Here is a 12,054-nt window from a genome sequence, read left to right as displayed (position 1 = left end):
GCCGGACTTTTGGTTTAATTTCCAAAGATGATTTTATTTTTTGATATACTATTCGAGATTCATTAAAAACCTACACTTTTCACCAAACACAACGGTCGCATGGCCCAGCAAGCAGAATGACTTAGTATTGAAGATATTATACTACTATTAATCTGAATGTTGCTGCAGCATTTTGGTGCCAAATGTTGCTTGACCCTTTTTTCTAGTTTGATGCCTGTAGCATTTTCCATAGTGAATTAGCTCCTTAACAGTTCTATTCTAGAATAGTTCGCACTTTTTAATCATGTAGAGATGCATTGTGTGCTGTTGCAGTGCTGATGACCCGATAGTCTTCCGATAATCTTGTTTGTCAGTTTTGTTTTATCAAATAACGGTACTGTTGCATTGAGAGGCGTTACTGATTCATTTCTTTGTCATGAGGGATTGGGTTCAGGTTGGATTCACTGCATTGCTGTTAGGGCACTACTGGGTTGAATCTATTGCATTGAAGGATATTGGGTTGATGTTGAATGAAATGTAGTTTTTTAGAGAATTCCGTTGACACTGAATGAAATGCAGTTCTTTTAGGAAATTGGGCTGTAAGTTCAATTCAAGGAATTAGAATTAAACGAAAACAACGGATATCTTATAAGAAGTACGCTGCATTATTTTACTAATCGCCTGAAAATCAAGTTAGATGTACAGCCCTCATCTGTTATTTACCGTTGTATGCATGCACAAGACAAACAAGCTTGCACGGTCACGCAAATATTTCTTTTATCAGGATTCCTACCGACCTTTGGCCCAGCGTACGTCCACTTGTACGGCTCGACGAGAGACGGTTCAGTCATGGACGAACACGCCTCTCTCAACGCAGGTCTAGGCGAAGGTATCGCATACAGGGGTCGAATACTGTTGTCCGTCAGGTGCCAGATTACGGATCAGCTGGACGTGGCGCCCTCCGAAGTAGAAGTCGAGAACACGCTTCCCATACAGGAGGTAAGATCAGAGGAAATTCGTCCGTCATTGTGATTGTTATTATTTTCAAGCTGGTGGCCGTTTTCTCGTAGGGGGTCAACGGTTAAAGACTACAAAGTTCCTCAATGGATGAGTGGTTTGCGTGCTCGCCTATTAGTCTGGTAGCCCAAGTTATCTTCTGGTTGCTGACAGTGAAGGAACCAGAGGAATTTATTTCTGTTGACTAGAAATTCACTTATCGATGTAACGTGGTTCGGATCCCACATTGAGCTGTAGGTCCTGTTGCTAAGTAACCAATTGGTTATGATTCCGTTTGTATCTCTGAATGTTCGTAAGTCGAATATTCGAAAGTCAAGTGCTGTAAGTCGAATGTCGTAAGTCGAATGTTTGTAAGTCGAATGTTTGTAAGTCGAATGTTCGTAAGTCGAATGTTCGAAATTCAAATGTTGTAAGTCGAATGTTTGTAAGTCGAATGTTTGTAACTCAAATGTTCGAAAGTCGAATGTTCGTAAGTCAAATGTTCGAAAGTCAAATGTTCGGAAGTTGAATGTTCAAAAGTCGAATGTTCGAAACTCGAATGTTCGAAAGTCGAATGTTCGTAAGTTGAATGCTGTAAGTTGAATGTTCGCAAGTCGAATGTTCGTAAGTTGAATGCTGTAAAGTCGAATGTTCGTAAGTTGAACGTTGTAAGTCGAATGTTCGTAAGTTGAATGTTCGTAAGTCGAATGTTGTAAGTCGAATGTTCGTAAGTCAAATGTAGTAAGTTGAATGTTCGTAAGTCGAATGAGTAAAGTTGAAGAATGTCGTAAGTCGAAGGTTCGTAAGTAAAATGTTCATAAGTCGAATGTTGTAAGTCGAATGTTCGTAAGTTGAATGTTCGTAAGTCGAATGTAGTAAGTTGAATGTTCATAAGTCAAATGTTCGCAAGTAAAATGTTCGTAAGTCAAATGCTGTAAGTTGAATGTTCGTAAGTCGAATGTTCGCAAGTTGAATGCTGTAAGTTGAATGTTCATAAGTCGAACGTTGTAAGTCGAATGTTCGTAAGTTGAATGTTTGTAAGTCGAATGTTGTAAGTCAAATATTCGTAAGTTGAATGTTCGTAAGTCGAATGTAGTAAGTTGAATGTTCGTAAGTCGAATGTTCGTAAGTAAAATGTTTGTAAGTCGAATGTTGTAAGTCGAATGTTCGTAAGTTGAATGTTCGTAAGTCGAATGTAGTAAGTTGAATGTTCGTAAGTCGAATGTTCGTAGGTAAAATGTTCGTAAGTCGAATGTTGTAAGTCGAATGTTCGTAAGTCAAATGTTCATAACTCAAGTGTTTCAAGTCAAATGTTCGTAAGTCGAATGTTGTAAGTGGAATGTTCGTAAGTTGAATGTTCATAAGTGGAATGTTTCGTAAGTTGAATGTTTGTAAGAGGAATGTTCGTAAGCCAAATGTTCGTAAGACGAATGTTCGTAAGTAGGGTAATATCTGTAACTACAAACATATCACCTCCTTTCCAGAGCAATTACGGGAAGTCGGAGGAGTTCCTGCTGTTCGCATCTGTCCACGAGGCGACTATGGTCGAGAAGCGGGTGAGCGACAAGCCGGTCTCGTTCGAGCTCTCCATCGGGAATGCTGGCAATTCCCTGGATGGGTCCTCGACGGCCAGGCCTTCCAGCGACGAGGAAAGCGATGGGGATTCCGGTGAGTGGCGTTCGAACTGGCTTTAGGGTCTGGAACGTTAAAAAATATAGATTCTGGGATCTGGAATATTCAGATATGTAGATTTAGTGCCGTAGGATTTGTTCCGTATTTGTTGGCGTTTCACACTTGTTTTTATATCCGTAAATGCATAGGTACTTTAAGACTTTTACACACATATATATATATATATATATATATATATATATATATATATGTATATATAATATATGTATGTATGTATTAGTATGTATGTATGTATGTATATTATTATTTAATAGCCACATTAACCTCTTAACTTCTCAAATTCTTTGCTCTATTTTGGATACGCTTGTCACTACAAAGCCTTGAGATCCAACTTCAAAGATATGATTTTCTTTCATATTTCTTTGAAGTTGGATCTCAAGACTTTGTAGTGACAAGCGTATCCAAAAAAGAGCGAAGAATTTGAGAAGTTAAGAGGGCGTTGTGACTGTTTCAATTACATATAAAAATGACCATTAGATTCTCTCTCTCTCTCTCTCTCTCTCTCTCTCTCTCTCTCTCTCTCTATATATATATATATATATATATATATATATATATATATATATATATATATATATATATATATATATATATATATATATATAAACAATGACCATCTCCATGTTTAAATGTGCATATATGAATGTTTCTTCGTTCGTGTTATAGAACCAAAACAAAGAAAATTTTACAGTGAATTTTTTTTTTCAACTTCGATACCATAAATTTCTGTTTTTTGTCAAAAGGTCCTGAATCGGTTGTTGCGGAGGCGTCCATGTGGCAGTCGACGACCCCGCCCATGAAGCCCATGACGAACGACAAGACCTACTACTTCCTGCCTTTCTGGGACGACAAACCCTGCCTCTACGTCAGGTCGTTCTTCCAAGACCACAGGAGAAGACTCTTCAATTCGAACGTCATCGCTGCTATTGCCATCAAGCTGGTGAGTCTCAGTATAAGGTCGACTCAGTGGTCTGGTGATAAGAATCGGCGATGGTAAAGCTGTTAAGAGACTTGAAGGCAAATGTTGTAAATTGTAAATAGTACATCATTTAGATTAACTGAAGCTAATGCCATGGATGTCTAGTTGATTTCTTTTTGTAATTAACGCTAGAAATTAAATTCCGCCAATTTGCTTGCTTGTGTAATTACAGATATATCATTAAAGCAAACGTGATACATAAAAATAACCAATACACTTATTGCAAAGCAGATTTAATCACATGAAAATTGGCTTGAGAGGAATATAATTGTTCCGTTGTGTCTGCACGGAAGACTTATTGACTTAAATTTTTATTATGATACTCATGAGTAGTCCCGTAGTCCCTATTAAGGATTAGGTTTTTTATTATTCATTTATTCACAGAGTGGAATCCGTTGTATGGAAGCTATTTTCGAAGCTAACGGTAATCAAACACTACTTGAAATCTTGACACCATCAGTAAAACCCTATAGTTGAGGCCAACCTCCTTATAAACTGACCCTTTTCCCCTCACCCCCCCCCCCCCCCCTCACAGGAAGAAGGATTGTCGGAAGTGTCAAGCCTCCTCGAGGAAGACGACGGCAGCGCAGAACGGCGCCTGAGGGAGGTCCTGGAGGAGCTCGTCACGGCGTGTGGCCAGTACCTGAGTCTAGCCAGGGCGGCCTCCGCGGGATCTACAGGAGGGAGGACGAAGCTGGACAAGGAGAGAATGAGACTCTGCCAGAGGGAAATAGTGAGTTTGTTGTAGAATAATATATAGTAATTGGTCTGGCATTAAACTACTTTTTAATTGTGTGGGCGTTTTTGTATGAGAGAAGGCAGTTTATCCAACTAGTATTGATTCGTGCCTTTTGATTTCACTGCTGCTATTCTATTTTTTTTTATTACCTTTTTAACTTTATTAGTGAGCCAATTCACACACTGCATAGGGCTTCATTATTTATAAGAGACACATAACACTTGAAGACAAACTGTAACTCATCAGATTCTGTGATGATCTCATATAAGAATGATAGGTATTTACTTTTTAATGTAAAATTATGAGCAATTTAATTCTTGAGACTTCCAGGTTAGCTTTAATAAAACACATACTGACATATAAAGCTCCTGGAACCTTACAATTCGCATAGGAAAACAACCTTCTGTATCTTAAACACACTCTGACCTTTCAGGATCATCTAGGTAGCGCAGCAAGGCACACAAAAGCCCTTGTCACAAGACACAGCTTGAAGGAAAGGTACAAGACTGCTCATTCCTACCTCACCAAGCTCAAAGGACTCATTGAGGATGTAAGTTTGAGATTTGTATATGAAAAGACACACACAAATTAGAGAACGAATATATTAAGAAGCACACTCCCTCTTCATTGTGGAGATAATGTCTTCACACTGAAGAGGAAGTATGACGCTCCTAAACTGTATGGGCTTCTAGATATACTTGTCCTCCGATTTTTTTTTTTTTTTTTTTTTTTTTTTTTTTTTTTTTTTGTTTTTTTTTTTTGTGTTTTTTTTTTTTAAATTTTCAAAAGGGTCTTGTTGTTCCAGTTTTGTGGTTGTTTTTTTTCAATTTTCAAAGGTCTGTTCTCCAGTTTGTGTTGTTTTTTCAATTTTCAAAGGTCTGTTCTCCAATTTGTGTTGTTTTTTCAATTTTCAAAGGTCTGTTCTCCAATTTGTGTTGTTTTTTCAATTTTCAAAGGGTCTTTTGTTCTTCCGATTTTGTTGGTTTTTTTTGTTTTTTTCAATTTTCAAAGGTCTGTTCTCCAATTTGTGTTGTTTTTTCAATTTTCAAAGGTTCTGTTTTCTCAATTTTGTGTTGTGGTTTTCAAAGGTTTTCAATAGGTTGTTCTCCAATTTGTGTTTGTTTTTTCAATTTTCAAAGGTCTGTTTCTCCAATTTTGTTTGGGTTGTTTTTTCAAGTTCAATTTTCAAAGGTATGGTTCCAGTTGTTGTTTTCCAATTTGCCAAAGGTTTCAGTTCTCCATTTGTGTTTTTTTTCAAAGTTTTCAAACAAGGTCTGTTCTCCAGTTTGTTGTTTTTTCAATTTTCAAAGGTCTGTTCTCCAATTTGTGTTGTTTTTTCAATTTTCAAAGGTCTGTTCTCCAATTTGTGTTGTTTTTTCAATTTTCAAAGGTCTGTTCTCCAATTTGTGTTGTTTTTTCAATTTTCAAAGGTCTGTTCTCCAGTTTGTGTTGTTTTTTCAATTTTCAAAGGTCTGTTCTCCAGTTTGTTGTTTTTCCAATTTTTCAAAGGTTCTGTAATTTTCTCAAATTTGGGTTTGTTTTTCAATTTTTCAAAGGTCTGTTCTCCAATTTGTTGTTTTTTTTGGTGTTTTCAATTTTTCAAAGGTCTTGTTTCTCCAATTTGGGTGTTTTGTTTTTTTCAATTTTCAAAGGTCTGTTTCTCCAATTTGTGTTGTTTTTGGTTTTTGAGTTCCAAAGGTCGTTTCCTCCAATTTGTGTTGTTTTTTCAATTTTCAAAGGTCTGTTCTCCAATTTGTGTTGTTTTTTCAATTTTCAAAGGTCTGTTCTCCAGTTTGTGTTGTTTCAGGGAGAAAAAAAAAACTTTCTCTCGTGGTTTTCAATAGATAGCTGTATAATTTGACACCAACGAAAGTATATTTTAATAGGTTTTTTTGAAGGAAGGTGGCTTTTCCAAGATTTCCTGCCTTGAATCATAGTGTTTTTAATGATTTTTTGAGAAGGGGGTTATAGACAGCATTGATGGTTAATCTATGTCTTAAGGGAATTGCATTTACTCATGTAATTGTCATAAGGAAATTCCATTTACTCATGTAATTGTCCGAAGAACATTGCATTTACTCATGTAATTTTCCTAAGAACATTGCATTTACTCATGTAATTGTCCTAAGGAAATCCCATTTACTCTTGTAATTCTCCAAATGAAATTCCTTTCACCTGTGTAATTGTATCCAAGTCTTTGCATGAGGCAAAGGAAATGATCAATACCAAGTATTAATATTTGTTTTATCTCAGTATCTTGTAAGTAGGGTTTGTTCTTTCAGTTTGCCAGCCTGCCTTATCTTGCATATACAGTAAACATTTCTGTCTTTTCTATCCCTCCTCCAGCCCCAGCACGCCTTGCCGGATATCTTCGTATGGATGATCAGCGGAGGGAAAAGAGTAGCCTATCAAAGGATCCCGGCGAGACATCTCATCTACTCCTCTGTCGACCAGGAAAGAGGAAAACACTGCGGTATCACGCAGACTATTTTCCTCAAGGTAGAGTTTCTCTCTCTCTCTCTCTCTCTCTCTCTCTCTCTCTCTCTCTCTCTCTGTCGAAAGACGTCGCATGGAGTGCTTGCGTTTTTTTTTTTTTGCGTTTTTTTCATTGTTTTGGTTTGTTCTCATGCTTTTTAGTTTTTTCTACAGGATAAGGAATAAAGAAAAAATTTCGAGCACTTGCGTTTATTTGTGTGCGTTTTTTTTATTGTTTTGGTATGTTTTCATGCGTTTTAGGTTTTTTTCTTACAGGATATGGAATAAAGGAAAAATTCCGAGTGCTTACGTTTTTTTTTCAATTGTTTTGGTTGGTTTTCATACTTTTTAGTTTTTTTCTACATGATATGGAATAAAGGCAAAATTTAGATTGGGAGCTCAATCTAATGTTAAAGAATTGTTTCTTTTTTTTATATGATAACAGTGTCATTGAAGCATCCATCTGTAAAATGAAGAATATGGCCTCATTGAATCGAACCTTTATTCAGGCGTAACGTATTTAGCCCATATCATAAAATGAGGTTCCCTTTTCTTATTTCATTGCATTATATTTGCAGCGTTTGTATTTATACTTCCCGGAGTTGGCGTCATGCAGCGTTGCAATTAATTTTTACTTTATTAAGCAAGATTTTCTGCAACTATACCTTGATAATCACTCGTTACGTATATTAAACGTGATGCATAATTAAAATCAAACATTATTGTTTGCAAGCAATCACATGGTTGTATATCTCACTTTTGACCTCCGTTATAGAAGTTTTCCACCCAAATATTTAATGAAAATGGTGGAGATTTGCTTATATTATGGGCGTTTTATGATCAAGTATACCAGTGAGCAATGCCTGGTCCTTATATGTATATATATATATATATATATATATATATATATATATATATATATATATATATATGTATATATATATACTATATATATATATATATATATATTGCCAAAATGTTCTTATACAAGTTCATGGTCTTTATATATATATATATATATATATATATATTATATATATATATATATATATATATGTGTGTGTGTGTGTGTGTGTGTGTGTGTGTGTTATATATATATATATATATATATATATATATATATATATATATATATATATATATATATATATATATATATATATTTATATCCCTTTATGAATAATAATAATAATAATAATAATACTAATATAATAATAATAATAACTATAGTAATTATAATTATAATAATAATCACGGAAAAAAAAAGATCAGGTCATTGAAAAGAAAAGAAGAAAAGTGCAAAGCCTGCAACATGAGATCCTCGTACGTACCTCGGGGTATCCATTATGTTTTTCGAAGTCCTTCCTCCGCAGCCTCTCCAGATAATGCGGTGAAAGCGTTCGGAGGCAGGCACCAGGAGAGTGCTTTTAATAAGGTCGCATCATCTTCGGTGCTGGAAGCTCTCAGGACTTTTTGGCGGCGGTGCATAAACCAAAATTCAAGATGGTGTATATATATATATATATATATATATATATATATATATATATATATATATATATATATACACACATACATATATACACACACACACACACACACACACACATATATATATATATATATATATATATATATATATATATATATATATGAAAAGAAAAAAAGTTAAACCACAAACGTCGTTTAATTTGCGACTTGATATTTACGAGTATAAAAAAATATTCATGCAACCTGTGAAAAAAAATATTTGCTTAAATCATTCGCTGTCTTCAGAAACAAAGCGAGTCTACATTTTTAGTTAAAAAAAATTCAAATTGAATCCTGATATATACATCCATCAATTCTTGTTTCAGTGATGTGTTAAGAAAGTGTTTATTGATAACTGGATATTTTTCCACTAATTGTTAACATATACTAATTCCTTGTTTTAGCTTCCAGGGCGCAAGTCAAGTGGTCCAGGCGGTTGGGCGATCCAGGGCAAACTACACATATACTTGTGGTTAGGTCTGATGAAGCAGAAGAAAAACCTACTTCCTGGTATACCGAAGGGTTACGAGCTCACTTACGAACTCCGAAATATAGAGAGAAGCCTGACCCTTCCACCAATCACCTTGCACTATACCCAGAAGCAGGTGAGTAAGTTGGTAGTTATTTATTTATGCTAATGGGAAAATAGTAAATCTGAAGGAATTCATTTTTGCAAATGAGGGAGCAGTAATCGTGCAGCAGTTAATTTTTTTTCTGCAAATGAGAGATTAGTAATTCTGCAGCAATTTATTTTTATGATTACGAGATGACATAGTGTCTGATGGTTAATATATCGTATGTTGAGATCATGATCATGGTGAGTTAAATTATATTCTCTCTCTCTCTCTCTCTCTCTCTCTCTCTCTCTCTCTCTCTCTCTCTCTCTCTCTCTCTCTCTCTCTCTCTCTCTCAAGATTGTAACAACTTTAACCAATTTTTATCAGAAAAATCAAAATATATTTGCTCAAGTGCTTGCTGATGACGTTTTCCAACAACATGAAGACAACAAAGCTTAGCATAGACTGAAGTGTATTTTATTATGATTCCCTTATACTGTGAGTAATTAGTAAACTTTTCCCTCCAAACAGACGTTCCAGTTGAGAGCACATATGTATCAAGCGCGTTCTCTCATTGCCTCCGATTCGTCTGGACTCTCAGATCCGTTTGCCAGAGTCATTTTAGGAGAACACTGTAGAACCACGCAGGTGAGAATACTGATTACCTTTTTTGTTTGTTTCCTAGTGGCTTCAGTCTGTCCTTAATCCTGCACAGTTTTATTTATTATTATATTGTTCTTATTAATCTGAAATTCAAGCCTTTAAAGAATATGGTGTTCATTTTTAAGTAACAGAAGGTAATATGAAATATTAGTACATATATATCTCTTTTTGAGTCTACTGTAGTAAGTCGTATGTATTAAAATACTTGTGGTAATATTCCCTGCGTAAAAGACTTATTCTTGAATTACTGCTTTGATATAATTTTACAGGTAATCGACGAAACATTGAGTCCAACTTGGGATGAAATGTTGGTGTTGGATGACATTGTAGTGTATGGTACAAAAGAAGAAATAGAAGAGGAACCTCCAATGGTTGTCATAGAAATCTTCGACCAAGACAGTGTGGTGAGTATAGGTTGATTTCACTGCTTTGTATTGCATTTGCATAGTAATTTTATAGATGGATTGAGCATTTCATGTAATGTCACATTAGTAGTTTGTAAATAGTCATGTTCCTTTTTATTATAGTTTTTAAAGTTCGGTTAGTGAAAATTATAGTAGTTATTGACATCTAAATCTCAAGTTGTCACCTTTTATATATGTGTATGTGACCCCATGTAGTAACTACGATTATCTCCTTCTCAGGGAAAGTCCGAATTTATTGGACGAGCTCTCGCGCGTCCCCACATCAAACTAAGGGAAAAACCCTACGAACGACCCCACTTGGAGTGGCACGATCTCTACAGAGGAACAGACCATGCTGGAGAACTGCTCGCGACCTTTGAACTCCTTCAGGTTACTGCACCTTCAGATTTGTCTTGGCTTCTCGTAGCCATTTCATACTTTGACAGTTGACAGTGTTTTTAATTTTTATTCCTCTCATCGAAAATGTAGTAATTCTAATATTTCATGAAAGGGGGACTTCTTCCTTTCTCGGAACTGACAAGGTATCAGACAACTCATGGTGTAATTTTGCCACAGTTTCAGGATGGTGAGGAAGGTGGGGACATTGTGGCAGTGCCACAAGCCAAGGAACAGTATGGGGGAGAAACTGGTCCTATTATACCAGTTCCAAGGGGCATTAGACCAACGTTAGCCAAGTACAGATTAGAGGTACGCGTTTGTTTTCATATACAGTAATATTTTTTCTATTTCCACCTCTACTTGGTTGATTAAGTGTTCTTCAGAATATACTTGATTGCTGCTCATGATCTCAGTGCATAGGTTTCGTTCACAAATACCAGACATATCTTACCTTGCCCACAGTTATGGACAAAATTATTTTTTACATAATGTGAGTAGTAGTTCTGTAACATGTCGATTGTCGAATAAAAAAATTACTTCATTACATTAAAAAGATGACATAACCACTGTATATTTCATTCTTACTCAGTTATTGAAGACAGTGCTTTATATAAAACTAAATTTGAGGCACACCGCATGCTTCAATATGTTTTCATTCTGATATTTCTCCTTCTTGATCAGTCTTGTGAAGATAAAAATTCTTGTGGTTTAAATTTATTTCCATTATTAAAATAACTTTTCAGGCAGCACGTCAACCAGCTTCATAAAGTTGATAAGTTACGTTTCGGTAATTAATTTAATTTTCTTCTTAAATTCAGTAGCGGTTTACCATTATGTAAAACAAAGCTTAAACTTTGTGGATAAGAATACTTCCTATGTCAACAGGTATTGTTCTGGGGTCTCCGAGACTTGAAAAGGATCCACCTCCTGACGGTTGATCGGCCGAGAGTTGATGTTGAGGTCGCCGGCCACATCATCCAATCGGCAGTCATCACGTCAGCGAGAAGAAATCCAAATTTCATCAACCCAGTCAAGTACATCGACTTGGTAAGTTATTGCTCACTTATTTGCCCAGTTTCTTCAAAGGTAAGTCATCCAGAACATGCCATTTTTTTAGAAAAGTTTTTATGGGTTGGTGATAAGGGGCCACAATACTTTTCACTTTTGCAATAAAGGACTGTCTAAAATGGACTTTGAAATTTTCTTCTTCCCCTGTTTTCCCTTATTTCTGTTATCTTCATTATACAAGCTCCTGGCGTCCATGGCTTCCTTCAGAATTAGGCCCCCTCTTCATCCCCTTTATGTTTCCTGTTTCCTTCATTCTTAAACAAGAATATTTGAGTGACATCCCAGTCATGAATAACTGCATTATACTCATTTTAGCCATTCATATTTCACCTTGGACGTGAATGAATGAGTGTAAGCAGATGACGCTGCTGATTGCATTGAGTTATTTTTCCTTTTCCCTAGAACTAAACTTATGAAGAAAATGGTTTTGGGTTTAAAGATTTACATGCCGTGTGTGTATTTGCTTGGAAAACTAAAATAGAACAAGAATGTCATCAACACTCAAATTTTGTTTGTATGGTTATAGCAATACGGCCCATTTTACCTTGCTTGTAGCACAGTTATGGTCCCTAG

At 35.7% G+C, this 12,054-nt stretch overlaps 1 protein-coding gene across 7 annotated transcripts in view; it reads left to right on the top strand.

Annotated features, from left to right (window-relative positions):
• LOC135207992 (otoferlin-like) overlaps window positions 1-12,054 on the top strand; it is a 217,566-nt gene that overhangs the window by 153,755 nt on the left and 51,757 nt on the right. For all 7 annotated transcript variants that reach the window (XM_064240077.1, XM_064240072.1, XM_064240073.1 and 4 more), the window contains 12 exons: window positions 764-978; window positions 2,460-2,643; window positions 3,411-3,607; window positions 4,182-4,379; window positions 4,819-4,935; window positions 6,732-6,884; window positions 8,795-8,995; window positions 9,479-9,595; window positions 9,880-10,014; window positions 10,255-10,404; window positions 10,591-10,722; window positions 11,299-11,460. In XM_064240077.1, the coding sequence (XP_064096147.1) occupies window positions 764-978; window positions 2,460-2,643; window positions 3,411-3,607; window positions 4,182-4,379; window positions 4,819-4,935; window positions 6,732-6,884; window positions 8,795-8,995; window positions 9,479-9,595; window positions 9,880-10,014; window positions 10,255-10,404; window positions 10,591-10,722; window positions 11,299-11,460 (1,961 nt within the window). The remainder of the gene's footprint in view (window positions 1-763; window positions 979-2,459; window positions 2,644-3,410; window positions 3,608-4,181; window positions 4,380-4,818; window positions 4,936-6,731; window positions 6,885-8,794; window positions 8,996-9,478; window positions 9,596-9,879; window positions 10,015-10,254; window positions 10,405-10,590; window positions 10,723-11,298; window positions 11,461-12,054) is intronic.

This window comes from Macrobrachium nipponense, chromosome 34 (genome assembly GCF_015104395.2).
Source record: "Macrobrachium nipponense isolate FS-2020 chromosome 34, ASM1510439v2, whole genome shotgun sequence".
In the NCBI taxonomy this organism is placed as follows: domain Eukaryota; kingdom Metazoa; phylum Arthropoda; class Malacostraca; order Decapoda; family Palaemonidae; genus Macrobrachium; species Macrobrachium nipponense.
The sequence above is the reverse complement of the archived record's forward strand: the minus strand, read 5'-3'. Positions and strand labels throughout refer to the sequence as shown.